Consider the following 24,582-nt stretch of genomic DNA (forward strand, 5'->3'; position numbering starts at 1 on the left):
AGATTGACGTTCCAATTAGAATCTGGTTAAAGATCTTTGATAGTATAATCCTGCCCATTGCGCTGTACGGTAGTGAAGTATGGGGTCCACTCAGTCATCATGACTACACTAGATGGGACAAGCATCCCGCTGAAGTCCTGCATGCAGAATTCTGCAGAATGATTTTACATGTACAAAGAAAAACCCCAACCAACGCATGCAGGGCTGAATTATTATTAATCGATACCCATTAATCATTCATATTGATAAAAGAGCCCTTAAATTCTGGATGCACCTAAAATCCAGTCCCACAACAAGCCTGCAGTTTCAGGCACTCCAATCCCAAGAGCTCTACCCTGAAAAGAGTCCCCTGTGTCAGCTGGTCCAGAGACTGACCAACACACTGACCCCTAACAACCCTAACTCTCTGACCAGCACTGCTTCCCAAACACCAATCAGAATCACCCAAATTATCAAACACCTCAAAAACACTTATCTGGAACATTGGAGAACCCAAACTCAATCCCAAAACAGACTGAACTGCTATCTGACCCTAAAACATGAATACAACCTGGCCACGTATCTCCTCACTGTCCGAGATACGAAGCAGAGACACATTCTCACCAAATACAGACTGAGTGACCACAGCCTGGCCATCGAGAGAGGCAGGTTAAAAAAGTCCTGGATCCCCAGAGAGGAGAGACTGTGTGGTCACTGCAGGACAGGTGAGGTTGAGACAGAGGTGCACTTCCTTCTAAACTGCCCAAAATACACAACAATTAGACACAAATATTTTGATCAGTTTGGAAGAGAGGTGAGCGGCTTCAGAACGCTGACCGAGAGCCAGAAACTGGCCGTTATATTAGGAGAGGGACCATCAGCCTCCACTGCAGCCAGATATGTACAGGAGTGTCACACACACCGGGACAGTGAGTGAAACACCAGATCATCCCCCCCCCCCCCCCCCGCACACACACCACACACACACCACACACACACCCCCGCACACACACCACACACACACAATGATATTTTCTCTTTTTTTGTGAACAATTGTTCTATTACATAATGAATATTTTCTTTACCATTTTTCTTCTATATGTATATACCTGTTCTTTTTTTTGTAAATATATATTGTATATATACATATATATATATATATTTATATACATATACTATATGAACACTTTGACAATACAAATATGTAAATTTGTCATGTCAATAAAGCAAATTGAATTGAATTCAGAGAGAGAGAGAGCGAGGCGAATCCCCACACACCTAGTAGAGAAGAAAACACAACTCGGTACAGTTGATGGGTGGACACCATGACCATGGTACTCTCGCCGCCCCTGTGCACCAGGCAGACCTACGGGCGTGTCACCACAACTGCGCGGAACAACTGGGGCATCTACGGGGGTGGTGGTGGGATTCAACTGATGGGAACATTAATGAATCTTAACATTACACAAGGCTTAATGAGTGGAATATGTTTATCATTTTTATTTTAGTATATTTTGGGAGGCAGGGGGGCATTTTGAACATATAATAATAATTATTATTATTAATTATTAATAATTATTAATAATTATTGCTGGCCAAATTAGGCAGCACACACTGTACTTCCAAATACACACACACACACACTGTACTTCCTGTCACTCACACACACACACTGTACTTCCTATCACTCACACACACATTGTACTATCACACACACACACACACACACACTGTACTTCCTATCACACACACACACTGTACTTCCTATCACTCACACACACATTGTACTATCACACACACACACACACACACACACTGTACTTCCTATCACACACACACACTTTACTTCCTATCACTCACACACACATTGTACTATCACACACACACACACACTGTACTTCCTATCACACACACACACTACTTCCTATCACTCACACACACATTGTACTATCACACACACACACACACACACACACACACTGTACTTCCTATCACACACACACACTGTACTTCCTATCACTCACACACACATTGTACTATCACACACACACACACACACACACACTGTACTTCCTATCACACACACACACTTTACTTCCTATCACTCACACACACATTGTACTATCACACACACACACACACTGTACTTCCTATCACACACACACACTACTTCCTATCACTCACACACACATTGTACTATCACACACACACACACACACACACACACACTGTACTTCCTATTACACACACACTGTACTTCCTATCACTCACACACACACACACTGTACTTCCTATTACACACACACTGTACTTCCTATTACACACACACTGTACTTCCTATCACACACACACACTGTACTTCCTATCACTCACACACACTGTACTTCCTATTACACACACATTGTACTATCACACACACACACACTGTACTTCCTATCACTCACACACACACACACTGTACTTCCTATTACACACACACTGTACTTCCTATCACTCACACACACACACACTGTACTTCCTATTACACACACATTGTACTATCACACACACACACACACACATTGTACTTCCTATTACACACACACTGTACTATCACACACACACACACACACACACACACACATTGTACTTCCTATTACACACACATTGTACTATCACACACACACACACACACACACACACATTGTACTTCCTATTACACACACATTGTACTATCACACACACACACACACATTGTACTTCCTATTACACACACATTGTACTATCACACACACACACACACACACATACTGTACTTCCCATTACACACACATTGTACTATCACACACACACACACACACACACTGTACTTCCTATTACACACACATTGTACTATCACACACACACACACACACACACACACATACTGTACTTCCCATTACACACACATTGTACTATCACACACACACACACACACACACACACATTGTACTTCCTATTACACACACACTGTACTATCACACACACACACACACACACACATTGTACTTCCTATTACACACACATTGTACTATCACACACACACACACACACACATTGTACTTCCTATTACACACACATTGTACTATCACACACACACACACACACACACACATACTGTACTTCCCATTACACACACATTGTACTATCACACACACACACACACACTGTACTTCCTATTACACACACATTGTACTATCACACACACACACACACACACACATTGTACTTCCTATTACACACACACTGTACTATCACACACACACACACACACACATTGTACTTCCTATTACACACACATTGTACTATCACACACACACACACACATTGTACTTCCTATTACACACACACTGTACTATCACACACACACACATTGTACTTCCTATTACACACACATTGTACTATCACACACACACACACACACATTGTACTTCCTATTACACACACATTGTACTATCACACACACACACACATTGTACTTCCTATTACACACACATTGTACTATCACACACACACAGTCTGTACATCCTATCACACACACACACACACACACACACTGTCTGTACTTTCTATCACACACACACACACTCTCTCTGCACTGTACTGGACATCACTATGATAAACTGACCTATTTTGACCGTGTGTGTGTGTGTTCGGTGGCGCAGACGCGGATTCTGGTGACCCACAGCATCAGCTTCCTGCCTCAGGTGGATAACATCATGGTGCTGGTGGACGGCAGCATGTCTGAGATGGGATCGTACCAGGACCTGCTCAGGCAGAACGGAGCCTTCGCCGAATTTCTGAGGAACTACTCGCTCGAGGACATCGTGGAGGAGGAGGAGGAGGTGACGGGTACGTTCAGGTCTTACTGATCACTTCACCTCCTGTACTGGGGAGGGTCGGGAGTAACACACGCCCCCTCCAACATACCCCCCAGGGAATTGGATATGACTAAATTGAAGGGAAAATGCATGATCCCAAGCTGTTTCTGAAGTTGTGAACACGTGTGTGTTTATCTCAGAGGTTTTGCTCGATGATGAAGAGACGTTTCTTGACGACACGCTGAGTAACAACATCGACATGGTGGACATCGAGCCTGTCGTCAACGAGGCCCGGAAACAATTCATCAGGTGAGCGGTTAACTCCATCACAGCTCCATTAATAGTTAAATATAAACCTAGAACATCCGGCGACGGTGCGAGGCTTCATGTTCCGTCTCAAATACCGAAATTCTCCTCCGTGTTTTGACCCACAGAATCGGTTGTTAGTTTCCAGACTCAGTTACCCGAGTCGCTTTACTAGCTGCTTTACTTCCACATCTTGGACGTTTTGACTAAGCGATTGCTAACTGAATTGCCGTAGGATTGCTAGTGCAAGAGACTTTTCAGTGCTGTACTGCGAGGCATTTTGTCCCTTTTGTGGATCCATGTGCTGCACCTCAATAGAACACAGCAGTAAACCCTGATCTGCATCAGTGTGGAATAAGGTGCAGATCCAGGGTTACAGCTCCACATGTTTCTGTGTTTATCTGGATTCTCCTCCCAGTTTCACTTTTAAACTTGTGTTACAGCTCCAGCTTCTGAGAAATGGTGAGAATCAGAATCAGCTTCTCCCAGAGTCTAAAACGCTTCTGGTTGAGAATAAAGCTTAACGTGGTTTAATGTAGTAAAAGAAGGAGACAGGAGCACTAAACTTCTCTTCATTATTACTGCTCATAAGTTCCTCCACTAATCACATTCCTCACTCGCTGTTTTACTACAGTAAGTCACGTTAGGTTTTGTGCACCGCCGTCACACTTTTTTTTTTGTCACTTCTCGTGTGAATGCGCCGGTGCTGAAGGGAATACGGTATTCCAACATTGAGCATCTCCAGCATTAAGAAGCGTCAGGAAACAATAAAGAAGTAAAACTAAAGTGCAGCTTTTATTGTATTTTTATTGATGTGTAACTGTTAGTAATTGTATTTCAGTGTGTTTATATTATATTTGTGTTAGTTTCAGTGTTTAAGTGTCAAAAACAACCTCATTATTTTACATGAGACTAAAATATCTGCAGCTCCACGGGACCATGGACGCATTAACAGGTTCTCCCAAACATCCTTATGGGGGGAAAATACCTCGAATCTGGACGTCAGTGGGTTCTGGGAGTGGTGTTGAGTTTTAAAGACGTTGAGTTTCGAGGTATTTTTCCCCCCATAAGGATGTTTGGGAGAACCTGTTAATGCGTCCATGGTCCCGTGGAGCTGCAGATATTTTAGTCTCATGTAGAATAATGAAGGGATTTCCTCTCTCCGGGTTTTGGGTAACAGCAGCGATTGTGTTGCGCCTCCGCAGGCAGATCAGCGTGATGTCCAGCGACCTGGAGAACACGAGAACCAAGTCGGTGCGCAGGCGGCGCTGTAGCGAGAGGAGGCACGGAGACCCGCCACCGGAGAAACAAGAGGCCAAAGTGGAGAAGCTGATCCAGGCGGAGACGGCGGAGACCGGCCGGGTCAGCGGCTCACCCTGATACTTTATACAGTACTGAGCTCTATACTCGCGTACTGAACGCGCCGATCGTTTCCTCTGTGCTCGGTTTGCTTCAGGTGAAGACGAAGGTGTACTGGGAGTACGTGAAGGCCGTCGGGCCCCTGCTGTCCCTCCTCATCTGCCTGCTGTACGCCGCTCAGAGCGCCGCCGCTATCGGGGCCAACATCTGGCTCAGCGACTGGACCGACAGGAAGGCCAACGGGACCGAGGACAACGTGCAGATGCGAGTGGGGGTGTACGCGGCACTGGGCATCACGCAAGGTACGGCGCGGGCGATCATCGACCACACGTCCACCGTCTCGTCCTACAACCCCGAATCAGAAAAAGTTGTGACCGCATGCTCGACTTTCATTTCATTTATTAATAAACGTCCATTCCTGCAGTTCAGACCTGCTCAACGTTCCATTAAAAGTTGGGATGGTAAAGCATTTACCGCTCTGTAACGTGTCCGTTCCTTCTCACGACACTTAAGAGACGTTTGGGCACCGAGGACGCCGAGCGATGACGTGTTTCCGTTATTTTGTCCCGTTCTTCCTGCAGACACGTCTTAATGTGTGGAACAGTTCAGGGTTCAAGATTCTCCTCACGTCCTCTATCGGGGACAGAGCAGGACTGCAGGCAGGACGCTCCAGCACCCGTACCCTCTACTTTCACACATTCCTTGAATGGTTTAATGATATTCTGCACTGTAGAGGGAGAACATGCAAATCCCTTCTGATCTTTCTGTGATGAACGTGGTTTTTAATCATTTGAATCATTTTCTCACACATTTGTGGACAGACTGGATCCTCTGATCATCTTTGCTCCTCAGAGACTCTGAAGCCTTTTGTGGAGGCTGCTTGCCAAAATTTCCCCCGTCCAAACTTTTTTTGGAACGTGTTGCAGGTCCGAAATGCAGGAATGGATGTTTATTAACAAATGAAATGAAGTCGACCAGACAGAACGTGAAATAAATAAATAAATAAATAAAAGTCAAAGGAAATGTATTTTCCATAGCGTCCCATCTTTTTCTGATTCTGCTTGGAGCAGCAGCTCTTCTAGAGTTAGTAGTACAGGTCAGTCTGATAGAAGTGATCATTAATGGACCTGACAGGATGGATGCACTTGAGCATCCTAAGCAAGACACGTTCAAGAAGAACAAGAAATCGAACCCCATTTTTTTATGCTACTGCACCGTAATTCCAAAAGTATGTGGACACGGCTCACCTTGTTGCATTACTGCTGTGAACAGGGGTCGGCATGAGCGCTCTGATTGGTCAGACAACAGTAACAAAAGCACAAGCCGTAGCCTAGTGGTTAAGGCACAGGACTAGTAATCCAAAGGTCGCTGGTTCAAGCCCCACCACTGCTAGGTTTCTGCTGTTGGGCCCTTGAGCAAGGCCCCTAAGCCTCAGTTGCTCAGAATGTATACTGTAACTGTACTGTAAGTCGCTTTGGATAAGTGCCGAAAATGTAAATGTAAATGTAAAAGCAGTGATAGCTCAGTGGTTAAGGTACTGGACTAGCAATCAGAAGGTTGCCAGTTCAAGCCCCACCACCAGGTTGCCACTGTTGGGCCCCTGAGCAAGGCGCTTAACCCTCAATTGCTTAGACTCGTGTTTAATCATAATTGTAAGTCGCTTTGGATAAAGGTGTAAAGCATTATGGGCTACAGTAGCTCCTCTGTGGGATCACGTACACGAGTGAGTCTTGCGCGCCCATGATGCTGTCGCTGGCTCATCAGCCGCCGCCCCTTTTTGGACCAATTTGAGCAGATACTAAATACTGCTTGCTAAATAAAAGATGCTCGTCCATTTTCCCGACCCCAGCACATCAACCTCAAGACCCGACTGTTCACGTGCCGCCTGAAAGGTCCCGTCCCTTGACGTTCCCGCCACCGTTCGGCCGTTTTAACGTCACGGCTGATCTGTGTGCGCACTGTCGCCTCACGGCGAGAAGGTCCTGGGTTCGATTCCCAGGTGAATCGCTCTTGGTCCTTTCTGTGTGGAGTTTGCATGTTCTCCCCGTGTCTGAGTGGGCTTCCTCGCACAGTCCAAAAACATCCCCCCCCCCCCCGCGCCGCGACCCTGACTGGATAAGCGGTTAAGAAAGTGAGTGAGTGAGTGAGTGAGTGCTTTACAAGCAATTTAAACGCTCGGTCCTAGTCTGGGTGGCGCCACCTCCCTCATCAGGCACAGGCGAGATTCGAACCCGGGTCCCAGCACTGGTGGGCTGAGAAAACGTCTGATTAAAGAGACGTACACGAGGTGCTGCAGGACTGAAGCTCTATGCAGGACAGCTTTATAGCTACAGTCACTCTGCTGCACTTCACTGCAGATTATCCAACAGCAGATCGTTCCAGAGTTTAGTGAATTTAAATCTTTATTATTGTGATGAGTTTATTTCGATTAAACCATTTCATATTTGTTTAAATAGTTACAGTGCCTCTAACTGCAGTGCCTCTTAAAAAAAACAAACAGAAATAGTCGGGGATAACACAAAAAGTCCGAAGACTCGTTTCCATTGTTTCCATATACATGATTCAGTCCAACAATAAGCAGCATAGCGAGCTTGACATCATAATACAGTCACTAAAACATAACAATACAGTGTATTCATTTAATTCATAAACATTATTAGAGCTTTTTAATTAGCAAAGACACTGCTAGAAACTTAAAAGAATCCCTACCCACTTTACTTTTACAGCATGGCAGGGCTAAATCTGTGGATGATCTTCTTGTAAAATGAGCATGAACGTCCCTCACCTGAATAAAATAATTTTTAAAATATCGTGGAACAGCTCCATGTACGATCTTGTACACGTTACACAATTCTATCAAAGCAACCCTATCCTGAACTTTTAACCACCCGATCATTTGAAAACGATTCAATTCCAAATGTGTTCTCATAGGAAGATTTAAAATAACCCTAACTCATTTATTTTGAGATGTTTGAAGCCTTGTTTTAATCTGTTTTGCAATGCCATTATACCATGAACAACTTTTGGGATCTTGAGTGTAAGTATGTCTGAGCTCCACATATTAATAAGACTCTTATTTATTGAAATAAATGACCGCACTACGTGCACACATTTTCCTCAGGTGCAGATACCGGGCGGGTTGTTTTATTCTGCCGTAGTTGGGACTCATATTCTATCTGCCCTCAGTCTGCTTGTTCCTAATTCTCTTAACCCCCCCCCACCCCAACCCTTCTGGAACTTCCTCCACAGGTCTTTGTAGGCTAGCGACCCCTCTAACCCCCCCACCTCCTCTCTGTGTGTGGCAGGCCTCCTGGTCATGTCGTCCTCCTTTACCCTGGCCATGGGGAAAATCCTGGCCGCCCGCAAGCTGCACGAGGGCCTCCTGGACAACAAATTCCGCACCCCGCAGGCCTTCTATGACACCACCCCCATAGGGCGCATCATCAACCGCTTCTCCAAAGACATTTACGTCATCGACGAGGCCCTGCCCTCCACTATCCTCATGTTCCTGGGCACGTTCTTTGCCTCCGTGTCCACCATGATCGTTATCATTATCAGCACGCCCATCTTCGCGGTGGTCGTCGGCCCCCTGGCTTTGATTTACTTCTTCGTGCAGGTACCGCGTTCCTCACCACGCCGGGGGAACGTCTTTTCCTTTCGCTTTCCTCGTCTATTCTTTTAAGAACGCGCCTCGGCATGCAGCAGTACAGGCGGCGAAGCAGTTCTCTTACTTCTCCTCTTTACCCTTCACTTCGTTTCAGCGCCCCTCACCCTGCCCCGCCCTCCGTCACCAAGTACTAACTTCCTCCCTGTCCAACAGACGCTCGCCGGCGGCCGTTTACTTCCTGCCGCGCCTGTTTGCTTTTACCTTCTCTCCCTCCTCTCTCTTTTACACTTACACCCCCCCCCCCCCACACACACACAGTCCATTGTATCAGCTCCACTTACCACAGAGAAGCACTTTGTAGTTCTACAATTACTGACTGTAGTCCATCTGTTTCTCTACATGCTTTGTTACCCCCTTTCATGCTGTTCTTCAATGGTCAGGACCCCCACAGGACCCCCCACAGAGCAGGTATTATTTAGGTGGTGGATGATTCTTAGCACTGCAGTGACACTGACATGGTGGTGGTGTGTTAGTGTGTGTTGTGCTGGTATGAGTGGATCAGACACAGCAGCGCTGCTGGAGTTTTTAAACACCGTGTCCACGCACTGTCCACTCTATTAGACACTCCTACCTAGTCGGTCCACCTTGTAGATGTAAAGTCAGAGACGATCGCTCATCTATTGCTGCTGTTTGAGTCGCTCATCTTCTAGACCTTCATCAGTGCTCACAGGATGCTGCACACGGGGCGCTGTCGGCTGGACGTTTTTGGTCGGTGGACGATTCTCGGTCCAGCAGTGACAGTGAGGTGGTTAAAAACTCCAGCAGCGCTGCTGTGTCTGATCCACTCATACCAGCACAACACACACTAACACACCACCATGAATGATCCACCACCTAAATAATACCTGCTCTGTGGGGGTCCTGACCATTGAAGAACAGCATGAAAGGGGATAACAAAGCATGTAGAGAAACAGATGGACTACAGTCAGTAATTGTAGAACTACAAAGTGCTTCTATATGGTAAGTGGAGCTGATAACATGGACAGTGAGTGTAGAAACATAATCATAATGTTATGGCTGATCGGTGTACATATACACACACTTTAAACCTGGTTAGAAGATATTAACCGATATGTGGGTTTTTGCTGCCATCTGGTGGCCAAATCTTGAACTTACACCTGTGCAGGTCAGACATGCAGCAGCCTGCAGCTTTGTTCTCCTTTTAATGTGTTTTTTCTCCTTCATACTTTAATTTAGCTGATTATTTTGTTTAGGAAATAATACCATACTGTGTTCTAACACTGGCTCATACCCGACAGCATGCTTACAAATTGCCTAAGGTCCTTGTGAACGACTGGTGTCACAACCCACCCAAACTGAATATTCAACTCTGAATCAACCAAAATTACAACACTGGTCCTTTATCAGGATATCAGCTCAAATGCTCAGGGTTGTACATTTCCAGTGCAGACATACGAAAGACAATAGGGGAGAAGGGATGGGGGGAAGGTGCATACATAAAAGGTGCATGGACAGGTCTGGGGTAGTGTTAGCAGCTTATAGAGTCCGGTTAAAGTGCATGTGCAATAAGAAGGTACAGTCCTGTGAGTTTAGTGTGAGAGAAAGCTAAGTACCTGTGATGTGTAGGGTGCAGGGTTGGATAGTGACAGCCAGAATTGTTTATGTTAAATTCTAGGGCTGCCGCGATTGGTCGACCTAGTCGATGAGCGTCAACGTTTTTAAAACGATGTTTATAAACGCTCCTTTTTAATTTCTACATCGTCTCTGTTCATATAAGCGTTCATATGATTCCCTCAGCACTACTCGCCGTGTGCAGGACCTCAGTCGTATCTGCTCCGGTCACCGGCCGGCATCATTAAGCTCCGTCTTAAAAAACACCGTCTGCAGCCGTCAGAGGACGATCGTAGAGCTTTCAAATAAAAGATCAAAGTTCTCCACGACCCAAATCATCCAAAGTTTGGTGCTACTTAAACCTGGTACAGAACTAAAAGCTGGTTTGTTCACTGTGTAAAGCTTTGATGGTACCACAGCAGCACCGGCGCCGTGCTGCACGTCTATATCGTTTCATTACGCTGCTTAATCCTGGAGATCTTGGAATAGCGCATTTCTTAGCGAGTTCAGTCAGACCGCCGCGCACTTTACTGCGTCGGGCTCGAAGCACAAAAAGCTTCTCGTGTGAATGCGCCGGTAACAGCGTAACACTCAGCACCGTGTTTACATGGTTTAGAATGTGCAGTAAGTGTTGAGTGAATGTGGAGGTTAGGATCGGGGATCGTTCTGTCGTTACCGTACGCTGGACTTAATGAGACGCGGCTACATCTAACTATTTGATCTCTGCTATAAGGTGAAGCACGTTGCTGTGTGTACAGAACAGCATGAACACGAGCTGCACTCTGTTTAATATGGAGCACCTGAGAATGTGATCATATGAACATAAACCCTGTTTACATTTAGTTCTGGGTTACATTATTATCACCTACAGTTTAGTGTTACAGTAAAAGAAGCTTCAATCAGATCCTGAATGACATTTGTTGGAGGAAAATGAATCGTTAGATTAATTAATCGATAGAGAATTAGTCGTTAGTGGCAGGCCTATTATGTTCTGGTTGGTGTTGCAGGAGTGACCAGTTCAACTCGGATGTTCCGGTACCTCTTCCCAGATGGCAGTGGCTGGTACAGGAAGTGGCAGGGGTGTGTGGGGTCAGAGGAAATATTGAATATTAGTAATAATGTCATACAGACGGTCCCAGTGTTACCAAAACCCGGGTTCTTCCACGTATTTGGTCAACTCGGTATCATTATGAATTAAGGAAAATATAACAAACAAAATCTGCATTCATATCTGATAGATATAGATTTATATTAATCTTATATTAATAATTGATCATTATATTTCTATAGAGATTAAGAAAGCGGTGTGTTCTTAATCTGTAGGGTCCAGGGAAAGACAGATTGAGGACTGTAGAATAGATGAAGGTTCGAAAACACACTAGCACACCAGAGCTGGGATGTCGAATACATCGTATCGCGTCTCAGCTCTGCCATCCGGCCACATGAACAATGATTAGGAAGGGAGCCGGATAGGGAGCTCATAACTGATGCAAGTACGACCTCTGCTGGCTGGTTGATGGCGCCTGCACAGATCAGGGTGTGTCTCTCCGTGCACAAGGCTGATCCTCATGTGAACGGCCGGTACTGCACACGTGTTGGAGGGGGCGTGTGTCAGCTCGGTCTCCTCAATCTGGGACGGGAAGCATAACGCAATTAGGCAAAAATCTAGAGATAAAGGGAGAAAATGCATTAAAAATAAATAAATTGAAGCTTTTGATTGTGAAATATCTGATTAGTGCCAATAATAATGCCAACAATAGTGCCAGCAATGCCAATAACCATACGAGTAGAGTGTAGACTTTTTATTACAGATCATGGACCTTCGATCTGATCCGAATCCATCGTTCCGACACTCCTCCTGTAGCGGAGCTTTAAGGTTATTTATTGTGTTTCCGACGTTTCACACTTCCTTTCTTTTGCAGATGTGGCAAATGCAGCTGTGTCGACTGAAAATGCCACCCGGTGCCAACCCACTTTCAGTTCCGGCTTAGAAGTTCCGTAGATGCTGCGTCGTACATTTGCACTAGGAGATAGAACTGCGTAGAATTCTCTTTGTGCTAAATTCTGACACATTAAAATTAAAGCGGCGGCCTGTGTTCAGTGACGACGGTTTTCCGAAGTACTCTATATTTATCCAATCTCATTTTGCCCTACACAGACTGAGATCTCCACACATTCCCTGAATCTTTTCACAATATTATGTACAGTAGATATACGACATACAACCCCCCCCCCCCACACACCAGCGGAAGCATGATTGTCCCAGTCACACCATTAACCCTGCCCTCCCCTCCGCACAGGTCTGCTGATTCTGGCCAACTCCTTCCTGTGCCGGGCCTACAGCGTGCTGAAGGCGGCCCGCAGCACCCACCTCGCCATGCTGGGCGCCATTCTGAGGGCGCCGCAGGCCTTTTTCGAGTCCACCCCCACGGGGCGGGTGCTGAACCGCTTCAGCAAAGACGTGGACACCATAGACTCGGTCATTCCTGAGAACCTTGACATTTGGATGCGCACTTTCTGGTACACAGTCAATGTGCTGCTCATATGCTCTGCCCTCACCCCCATGTTCTTCATAGTGGTAGTGCCGTTACTGGTGTTCTATTGGTGGGTCCAGGTAAATAGGAATAAAAGTCTGCTAACTCATTAATGCAGCATGCTAACGTGTGCTGGTGTGTGTAGATGTGTATGTGTAGTTCTGATCCCGTTGTCCCAGTAGTTTACTGTGTAGTTTAGCGGTTTGGGTTGGTGACGTGGGCGTGTCCGGGCTCTGTTTATTACCAGCTCTTCTTTATGCACTGCTGAATTCATTTTACCAACAAAAATAAGAGGAACGGCACTGTACGCTTACAAATCCGTACCACAGATTTCCCCTGAGAGTCACGCACTGATCTCCATTATCCCCCGTCTCTGTGCAGCGCCATCGATCAGCCAGCAGAGGGCGCAACTGCATGATGTGGTCAGATCAGTTTTGCCCCCACTTGAATGGCGCTTCGGTTCTGTGTGAAACCCTAGCTCTCTGTCTACACAGACACATTTCCCATCATCCTACACTCCCTAGAAGAGAAGAGGGCGTGTCTAAATCCTTAGCTCCCTTAAAATGCTCCTAATCTGATTATGAGCTCCAGGTCTGATTAGAATCCTCTCTACTGAGCAGGGCGGGGTGATAGGTACTTTTTGTGGTGGAAAAGCGCCATCAGTGCTGCGATCCTCTACGACAATACAACTAGCTGTGCATAAAGAACAAGCTGTCTGTAGGGGGAGCCTGGAGTGGGCTTCACTCTGTAGAAAACGACTCCTCACGTCCCTCTTCAGATTCCATTGGTTTGAGATTTCGCTTGTCTCCTCTAAGGCTCTTATCTGATACTAATAAACGATCGTTTGTAGACGATTAGACGCGTTCTTCGTGCGTTTGACGTCCACTATATGGTCAAAGGTATATGGACACCCCTCCTGACCTCAGTACTCATGGGTGTGATGGTGTTCCGGGGTGCTCAGGTGTCCACAAACCGTTGACCATATAGCGCACGTAGCTTCCACTAAACTGAAATCCTAGTAAAGCTCTTAGTCTGGAGGGAAGATCTTAGTCCTAGAAGCTGCTATTAGAGTAAGTGATCCTGGTCCAGGTGGAAGCAGTGTTTCTCCATCATCTCACACTACGTCCTCCTAACTCCATCACGCTTCACGGTTCTGTTCTTATCTGCTCGTTGCTTTTGGGTTGCTTCGGCGCTGCATGGCTCGTTTCAGCTCGGCTCTTTCCTTCTGGGACAAACGTTTGAAGTGTTTTATTATTATTATTATTAATATTATTTTAGTGTTATTATTTTTATTATTTTTTTATCATTATAAATTATTATTTTTTTAATTATTATTATTTTTGTGTTATTATTATTATTATTATTTTTTTATTATTATTTTTTTTTTATTATTGTTATTATTATTTTTATGATTATTATTATTATTATTTTTATTATTATAATTTTAGTGTTATTATTATTTTTATTATTATTTTATTATTATTATTTTTTGTTATTATTTTTATTATTTTTTATTATTATTATCATTATTATTATTTGTATTATTAGTTTATTATATTATTATTATTTTATTATTATTAATTTTATTATTTTATTATTATTATCTTTATTATTATTTTTATTATTATTAGTATTGTTAATTTTATTATTATTATTATCATTATTATTTGTATTATTATCATTATTATTATTTTTATTATTATTATTATCATTAGTATTTTTATTATTATCATTATTATTATTTTTATTATTATTATTATCATTATTATTTTTATTATTATTATTATCAATATTATTATTTTAATTATTATTATTATTATTGTTATTTTTATTATTATTATTATTTTTGTGTTATTGGTGTGTGTATATTACAGTACTGTGCACTCTTAGGCACTCCAGTCTCTTGCCAGTCAATTTGTATATTTGCAAAAAGTAATTGCCCCCCAAATGTAATAAATAATCATGTAAAATGATAATCAGAAGAATTTCAGCTCACTCACTGTGCAGAACTGTTTCATTTCGTCATGCTGGAGGTTCGTGATGCCTCCGAAACCCGCATTCTGCCTCTCTTAAGCCGTTTATAAGACGACCTGCCTTCCTTATTTACATTTGGACTCTTGTTGCATGACCCAGAGATGTTCACAAGTCATTAATGCACTCTTGAATTGCTGAACTGCTCTCACTGTGGTTCCTTGGAGTCCCAGAGCCTCAGAAGCAGCTGTAATGCTTTAGGATTTAACTTACTTAAAATATATTACTACTAATAGTGGCATGGTGTTCTGCTCTTTAAGCTTAAGCCGTCTGGATCAGTCTAGATCCCTCTTACCTACAGATGAGATCCAATCTCACGAGCTTGAGATGTCAGCGCTGGCCGCCGCACCACCCACATTAGTTTTGAGAGCATGTGTGACGTGGTACCAAAGACCTGCACAGTACTGTAAAAATAATGTGAAACCTAATTAATAGTTTCTAAATGTAAAGAAATAAGTATGGTAGTGTTACGATGTTATTTAATTATATTTATTTAGAATATTACTGAGTGTAAATTATTTATTTTTAAGTTTGACATTTTTCATAGTGTTAAATGCATCGTTCATTATTGCTGTTAAGTTGGTGAGGATTCTAGAAACGTAAAAAATGCCGACGCTTCGAATCAGCCACTTTGGGACCTAAACTGAAAAAAAAAAAAAAAATTCCAGGAAGTGTTTAATATGATGTAGTAAAAGCAACGAACAAAACTTAACATGAACGACGCTTGGCGTGACTTACTGTAGTAAAACAGCGAGTGAGGAATGTGATTAGTGGAGGAACTTATGAGCAGTAATAATGAAGAGAAGTTTAGTGCTCCTGTCTCCTTCTTTTAGTACAGTGGTCCCCACCGGTACCGGTCCGTGGGTCATTTGTTACCGGGCCGCACAGAAAGAATAAATAATTAGAGATCTTTTTTACTGCTTCCATTTCCAAAACACTTTGGTGTTATTTTCTCCTTTCACCCCTAGGTGGGAGCATCGTCTTGTTGCAGCGAAAAAAGTTCATTTCAATTATTTGTAAGCGGTATGGTTAAATCCTCCCACCACCGCCGGTCCGTGAAATTATATCTTATATGAAAAAAGTTTGGGGACCGCTGTTTTACTACATTAAAGCACGTTAAGAAGCTGATTCTGATTCTCAGCATTTCTCAGAAGCTGGAGCTGTAACACAAGTTTAAAAGTGAAACAGGGAGGAGAATCCAGATAAACACAGATACATGTGGAGCTGTAACCCTGGATCTGACGCTTATTCCACACTGATGCAGATTCAGCTCAGATTCACACGCTGACGAGGGTTTACCGCTCACACCGAGCGCCGAATGAAGTGGCGATTTGTGCAGAGGGTCGCGGTGAGAGCGAACGCACTAAAGAAATCGTCGTCGTCTACGTCTTATCACCAATAGCTGATCGATGCTTTTTGCATTAAAAACTAACATCTGTAACAATAGCACAAATCCCCACAGATAATCTACACACTCCACCATCGTTTTACTCTTTACTTTCGGTGCACAACGTCCACCTTTGATGACGCATCCTCAGCTGTCAAAAACTGGTAGAAACGCGTCCGGTTCTCTAAAAAATACCTGAACAGAACCGGTTCCAGAATCAGAGTTCTTTTGGTGGAAAAGCGCAATAAACAGACTTTAGGGCCGGCTGTGTTTTAGGAATCCTCACCCCGGTGCTCTGCTTTACCCGTACCTGTTAAACATGCTGTCTGTCTGTCTGTCTGTCTTCCTAATGTTCCTCTCCAGAGATTTTACGTAGCCACCTCGAGACAGCTCAAGCGTCTGGAGTCCATCAGCAGGTCCCCCATATACTCGCACTTCTCTGAGACCATCACCGGCACTAGCGTCATCCGCGCGTACAGACGCGACTCCTCCTTCGTGTTCATGAGCGATATGAAGGTGGACGAGAACCAGAAGAGTTACTACCCCGGTATAGTCTCCAACAGGTAGGTCCGGCCACGCCCCCCTTGGGTGTTAGACCCCGGTGTTGGCACGCGGGACGTCTCCGGTCGTGCTCGTGTGTTGACTGCGTTGTGTTCTGATGGGTTCAGGTGGTTGGGGGTTCGGATCGAGTTTATCGGAAACTGCATTGTTCTGTTCGCCGCTCTGTTCGCCGTCATCGGGAAGGACAAGCTGACCGAGGGGCTGGTGGGACTGTCCATCGCCTACGCCCTGCAGGTACGTCGTGCCACCTCACGCATTTCTAACAGTTCAGTTTCCCTCTCAATCTAGGCGTATCCAGAGCCGTAGATAGAGAGAGTTGCGACACTCCTTGATCTCGCCGCTACGCGGTCACGTGGTTCATGTAACCCTCCAATAGTTCCAAACAAACCCGGCGCTGTCATGTTCTCATATGGGACAGGCAGCAGTGAGTGAAATATTAAACAGTAAATAATAAACATTTGTACAATTTCTGGGTATTTTCAACTGCGTTTACATTTACTGCATCTGCTTTAATATCAATTTGGTATATAAAGTGGAAGATTGATGTTTATAATGACTTAATAGGTCGTTCTTGTTAACACACAGTACATTATATTAGCATACATTACATAATGCGATATCATTAAGTAGTAGAGACAATATACAGTACAGAGATTAGACAGTTTTTTATGTTTTGTTTTTTACATAAACTAATCTCCCTTCACTTTCCTGAGGATTCATAATAATAATCATTTTGGTTAAACACTAAGCCATGTGGCTGGATTCATAAGGTTTACCTGCACTGAATGAACAGATTCATAAACACACTACCGTACCAATACCTTTAACATTATAGTGCAGGTACATGAAATAGCATTAATTCATGTCTTATTTCATGAGTAAGTAATAATTTATTCCTACATGTAATACATGAATTAATTCATAATTAATATGCACTAGTTCATTTTGTCTAATGTAAGTGGTGGACAAGGTACACAAACCATGTAGTTGAGTTGAAGTAGAGATATCCAAGGTAACATATTACTCCAGTAAAAGTAGTAGTAAAAGTAAAAATACTCTTTACCTCCACTAAAGTACTAAACTAAATTTACCTTCAAATGTACTTAAGAATGAAAGTAAAAGTATAATGATTTATTATGGCTCTGATGTTTTATTATCATTTCTGTAACAAGACTCTTGATTAATCAACTTTTAATTAATCAATTTTAGGTGAAAAGACTCTAGTGTCAATAATTTAGCTTAGCTGACTAAGCTAAATTCAGTTATACCTATTAATTAAGATAAACATGTAACATTTAGTGCTGAGCAAATGCTAAATAATAACAGTATTACGTATATTAATGACATCAAATTCATTATTTTTTTTAAAACAAAGCAACAAACAGCTAAAAATGCTTGATAAGTAGTGGAAATGAATGGGGCTCTATGGGATGTTTGGAACTATACAGAGCTCCACAACCCGGAAGCTGCACAGAAAATATGTCCCGCCCCCTTTCCAACGGTTCCCTATGGGAGTGTCGCCACTCTGTTCTCTCTACCGCTCTGGGCGTATCCAATTCCCCTTCAATCCTGACACGTGTGCAGTACGGACCGCTTCTTTTCACCTGCACCAGGTTCATACGGAGATCCGTATCGTGAACAGAAAGTCACGCACTGATCTCCGTTATCCCCCGTCTCTGTGTAGTGCAGCACCATCGATCAGCCAGCAGAGGGCGTAACTGCAGCAGTTGTGCAGAATCCCTTCCACATTTCCCTCCCACCTTCGGACGTGCCGATCGTGTCTGTATAGGAGATTAATGTTTGTGTTTAGCGATTTAACGTTTTTCATTCATGCTGCGTTCAAGTGCCTCATGTTTACTGGTTATGCCAAGTTCACACTACACGACTGGATCTCTTGCACTTGGAAGTCTTTTAAGTTGGCGTGTATTACACACTACACGACTGATGGGTGATAGGGGGTCACACACTACACCATCTACCACTGGGAGGAATCTCAAATGAGTCTGTCTGGTCTCCCAAACTACGTTTAGTCACGAAAACACACATGAGACGAGACGACCTCGCAATCCTACAGCAATTCAGTTAGCAATCGCTTAGTCAAAACGTCCAAGATGTGGAAGAGTGTAAAGCAGCTAAAAACACGACTCGGGTAACTGAGTTTGGAAAACTAACAACCGACTCTGTGGAGGGTCAAACAGAGATGTTCACAAGTCACAGAATACGAGTCAGGAGTCAATATAATCTACACAAAACATATATTATAAATGTAGCGCAGAAATAAAGAAATAATCTGTAAGTTCAGATAAACACAACAACAGATTAGCGAGTGTATTTAGCCGTTTTACTTCGTGTCTTTACTTTCCTCCTCATTGTGTAAATGAATGTAATTTCTGTAACAAGAAGGTTCCAGTTAAAAGCTTCAACTGATACGTTTTGTTTTCATTACAGAACAAAAGCGCTCGATAAATCACGGCACAGCGGCCAAAATCCCAAACACAGCAAAAACCATCATAACCGCTGCTTACCTTAGCTTCTGTTCTTCCAGATGCTATTACATTTATAAGCGTGTGTCCCATTAGGTACAGAATTCGTTATTTTGTAAATGTGCTTATAATTAAAAACCTCCAAACTTTTCCCGGTGGTGAAGTAAAACAGGAAGTGGTTAGAAAGCCGATCGAGCGTTTCATTACCACGTCATCTGTGTGACGCAAACCGAATAAATGCAAATAACAGCATTTCTTACTAACAATTACAATCAGAAGCTCTGATTGGTTCAGAAAGCGTCTTTCGACCATCAGCACCGATTCTGTAGGAGCGTTCCATTCACCCCGGTCGTTCCTGTGAAGTGCACTACGTAGGGTACTCCACCATTTTAAGTGAGATTCTGATCCAAAGGTAACGAGAATGTTGAAATGAAGTGAACTTCAGACTGTGTAGGGAGTAGGGAGCGACGCTTCATCACTACACCGGAAGCTGCTGGAACATTTACACATTGTGTGTGTTGTGGGTTCAGACGGCCGGAGCGTTATTATTATTATTAGAGAGCAGAATATTTATAATTATAATAATTAGATAGATATAATTATCACACGAGTCATGAGTCGAGTCAGAGTCATTTGAAACGAGTCTTGGACGTTTTGACTAACCAATTACTAACTGAATTGCCGTAGGATCGCCAAGTCGCCTCATAGTGCAGATTAACCAGTAAACATGAGACACTTGAACGTTACGTAGCGCCCCTGTAGGCACTCACGCCCACTCTGCCCGGTGTGTAGGTCACCATGTCTCTGAACTGGATGGTGAGGATGACCTCGGACCTGGAGAACAACATCGTGGCGGTGGAGAGAGTGAAGGAGTACTCGGAGACGACGCCCGAGGTACCACAGATGAATCAGGGCAGAGCGACACGCCCAACCACACACACACACAAAATGCAAATCAGTACCCAACAGCGGTGGTATTACGAAACCCTTCTGGAGAAGCGAGAGATGAAGGTCTGCTGTGTGTTATAATTATGATCAGCAGCGTACAAAATCAGCATTTCCAGAAAAGTTGGGACGTTTAGTAAAGCGCAGTACTGGATCGTTATTAGATTTCCAAAGTTTCACTGATTAACTTCATTGTAGAGTGTAAATAGAAGCAGGTTTAGAATTCGATGCTATAACAGACTCCAAAAAAGTTGGGACGGAGGCAGAATAAGAGTGAAAAGTGTTTGACAGGTTCCACAGTGAGCAGGTGAGGGAATCATGATCATGCATTGTGCCCTGAGCCTAGGGTTTCTGGGCAGCCTGGTGACCCTGGAGCACAGAAATAAACGATGCTCCAGTATTTAGGCAGCACCACAGTTTTTTGCCAGATGCCACCCTAGCTATTTAATCCAGGCTTTGTATGGGCACTGAGAAGTGCGCCTCCCAAAGGATAGGCCGTTTGGCTAGCACAACTGGTTCCTTGGTGCCACAGCTTCAAGTTCCTAGAATCCCAGATCAATTAGGACGTACAGGCGGCTCTAATTTGCCCCTCGTGTGGCATCTTGTGTGGCATTGTGCCCTGAGCCGAGGGTTTTCAGGCAGCCTGGTGACCCTGACCAAAGCCGAAGATGCTGACTGGTTCCTCGCGTGTCTGCAGGCACCGTGGGAGGTGGAGGACAAGAAGCCCTCTCCTGACTGGCCACCGGAGGGCAACGTGGAGTTCATCGACTACAGCGTGAGGTACCGCGAGGGACTAAACCTGGTCCTGAAGAACATCTCGCTCCAGGTGAAAGGAGGAGAGAAGGTGAGCATGGTGGTTCCCGTAGGTTCTCCAGGTCTGTGTACGTTCGGCGCTGATTCTCCGCTCCGCTCTCTCGCAGATCGGCATCGTGGGGAGGACGGGAGCGGGAAAGTCCTCCATGACGCTGTGCCTGTTCCGTCTGCTGGAGGCGGCCGGAGGGGAGATCATGATCGACGGGGTGAAGATCTCGGAGATCGGCCTGCACGACCTGAGATCCCGGCTCACTATAATCCCCCAGGTGGAAGATTTTAGCCTCCTTCATCTGTTTTAATTTAGGCGCTGCCGGGAATCGTGTTTACTGTGGGATTAATATTCCTCTCATGTGGGGGGTTTCACCCTGGCATCAAAAAACGACAACAAAAAGAAGCAGGAATTCGTTTCACGTGCCAAAAAATGCTCATGCTAGTGAGAGGCTCACAAAACAGCTTGAAATGTTCTTCGGTGGCTAATTACACCGCTCGCCTCCAATTCGCCGCTAGCTGGCGTCCAGATTGTTAACATATTTGCTTCGTCTTTCGTTTTTTTTCTTCCTTTCCCTGCAGGAATTTCTGTTCTTCATTTACTGGACTGAACTGACCCTAATTCCTCTCCTAGTTTTGAGGACCCGTCTGTCCTCGCCTGCCCCGCACGTCTACATTTAATACTGCGCTTAATACACAACCCTGAATCATTTATTACTAAACATCCATTCCTGCATCTCAGACCTGCTTAACATTCCAAAAACAGTTGGGACGGTAAAGCATTTACCGCTCTGTAACGTCTCCGTTCCTTCTCACGACACTTAAGAGACGTTTGGGCACCGAGGACGCCGAGCGACGACGTGTTTCCGTTATTTTGTCCCGTTCTTCCTGCAGACACGTCTTAATGTGTGGAACAGTTCAGGGTTCAAGATTCTCCTCACGTCCTCTATCGGGGACAGAGCAGGACTGCAGGCAGGACGCTCCAGCACCCGTACCCTCTACTTTCACAGACTCCTTGAATGGTTTAATGATATTCTGCACTGTAGAGGGAGAACATGCAAATCCCTTCCGATCTTTCTGTGAGGAACGTCGTTTTTAATAATTTGAATCATTTTCTTATACATTTGTGGACAAACTGGATCCTCTGATCATCTTTGCTCCTCAGAGACTCAGAAACCTCTTCTGGATGCTGCTTTTGTACCAAACCATGATCACAATCACATCATTTAGCTTTTTTAACCTCATTACTCGCCCTAAATTTCCCCCCGTCCCAACTGTCCCCGATAGAGGACGTGAGGAGAATCTTGAACCCTGAACTGTTCCACACATTAAGACGTGTCTGCAGGAAGAACGGGACAAAATAACGGAAACACGTCATCGCTCGGTGTCCTCGGTGCCCAAACGTCTCTTAAGTGTCGTGAGAAGGAACGGAGACGTTACAGAGCGGTAAATGCTTTACCGTCCCAACTTTATTTGGAATGTCAAGCGGGTCTGAAATGCAGGAATGGATGTTTAGAGAATTAATAAGAAAAGATGGAACATCTCAGGTTCATCCTGTCTGTAATCACATCAACGTGTCTGATTTGGGGTTGGACAGTATATGACCAAAAGTATGTGGACAATCGACTATGTGCTCGTTGGACATCCTATTGTAGAAATAAAGATTAGGATGCTGTTATTGCCGTTAATAGTACAGTCTTGTCTCTTATGCTTTTGTAGGAACCGGTGCTGTTCTCAGGGACGTTAAGGATGAACCTTGACCCCTTCATGAAGTACAGTGATGATGACCTGTGGAACGCTCTAACACATTCTCACCTCCACAAGTTTGTCAGCAATCAGACGGCTAAACTGGACCTGGAGTGCTCCGAGGGGGGAGAGAATTTAAGGTAGATTAACACCGCTATACAGTATATCCAATCACAGCCAAGTGACCGGTGGATAGCACCACTGAGAGTGTGTATGACCGGTACACTAATGCCAGTTGTTGTGCTGGTGTGTGCAGTGTGGGACAGAGGCAGCTCGTCTGTTTGGCTCGAGCCCTGCTGAGGAAGACCAGGATCCTCGTCCTGGACGAAGCCACAGCCGCCATCGACCTGGAGACCGACGACCTCATCCAATCCACCATCCGCACTCAGTTCGAGGACTGCACCGTCTTTACCATCGCTCACAGACTCAACACCATCATGGACTACACACGGTACACTGTTTACACCTCCCATCAGAATAGAACACGCCCATGTTTACACCTCCCATCAGAATAGAACACGCCCATGTTTACACCTCGATCGGAATAGAACACGCCCATGTTTACACCTCGATCGGAATAGAACACGCCCATGTTTACACCTCGATCGGAATAGAACACGCCCACGTTTACACCTGGATCGGAATAGAACACGCCCACGTTTACACCTCGATCGGAATAGAACACGCCCACGTTTACACCTCGATTGGAATAGAACACGCCCATGTTTAAACCTGGATCAGAATAGAACACGCCCACGTTTACACCTGTATCGGAATAGAACACGCCCACGTTTACACCTCCATCAGAATAGAACACGCCCATGTTTACACCTCGATCGGAATAGAACACGCCCACGTTTACACCTCGATCGGAATATAACACGCCCACGTTTACACCTCGATCGGAATAGAACACGCCCACGTTTACACCTCGATTGGAATAGAACACGCCCACGTTTACACCTCGATCGGAATAGAACACGCCCACGTTTACACCTCGATCGGAATAGAACACGCCCACGTTTACACCTCGATCGGAATATAACACGCCCACGTTTACACCTCGATCGGAATAGAACACGCCCACGTTTACACCTCGATCGGAATATAACACGCCCACGTTTACACCTCGATTGGAATAGAACACGCCCACGTTTACACCTCGATTGGAATAGAACACGCCCACGTTTACACCTCGATCGGAATAGAACACGCCCATGTTTACACCTCGATCGGAATAGAACACGCCCACGTTTACACCTCGATTGGAATAGAACACGCCCACGTTTACACCTCGATCGGAATATAACACGCCCACGTTTACACCTCGATCGGAATAGAACACGCCCACGTTTACACCTCGATCGGAATA

The 24,582-nt window shown here is 44.5% G+C and overlaps 1 protein-coding gene across 5 annotated transcripts in view; it reads left to right on the forward strand.

Moving 5' to 3' along the window:
* The window catches only part of abcc3 (ATP-binding cassette, sub-family C (CFTR/MRP), member 3), an 87,663-nt gene that overhangs the window by 61,787 nt on the left and 1,294 nt on the right, over positions 1–24,582 (forward strand). For 3 of the 5 annotated variants that reach the window (XM_063003336.1, XM_063003337.1, XM_063003338.1), the window contains 12 exons: positions 3,663–3,849; positions 4,019–4,127; positions 5,330–5,486; positions 5,581–5,785; positions 8,789–9,099; positions 17,038–17,237; positions 17,343–17,469; positions 20,511–20,612; positions 21,361–21,507; positions 21,584–21,742; positions 23,184–23,350; positions 23,467–23,661. In XM_063003336.1, the coding sequence (XP_062859406.1) occupies positions 3,663–3,849; positions 4,019–4,127; positions 5,330–5,486; positions 5,581–5,785; positions 8,789–9,099; positions 17,038–17,237; positions 17,343–17,469; positions 20,511–20,612; positions 21,361–21,507; positions 21,584–21,742; positions 23,184–23,350; positions 23,467–23,661 (2,066 nt within the window). Of the gene's footprint in view, positions 1–3,662; positions 3,850–4,018; positions 4,128–5,329; positions 5,487–5,580; positions 5,786–8,209; positions 8,309–8,788; positions 9,100–17,037; positions 17,238–17,342; positions 17,470–20,510; positions 20,613–21,360; positions 21,508–21,583; positions 21,743–23,183; positions 23,351–23,466; positions 23,662–24,582 lie in introns of those variants that run through there. The other 2 variants (XM_063003339.1, XM_063003340.1) reach the window with 2 other exon arrangements.

Source organism: Trichomycterus rosablanca, chromosome 10, assembly GCF_030014385.1.
Source record: "Trichomycterus rosablanca isolate fTriRos1 chromosome 10, fTriRos1.hap1, whole genome shotgun sequence".
Classification (NCBI taxonomy): Eukaryota; Metazoa; Chordata; class Actinopteri; order Siluriformes; family Trichomycteridae; genus Trichomycterus; species Trichomycterus rosablanca.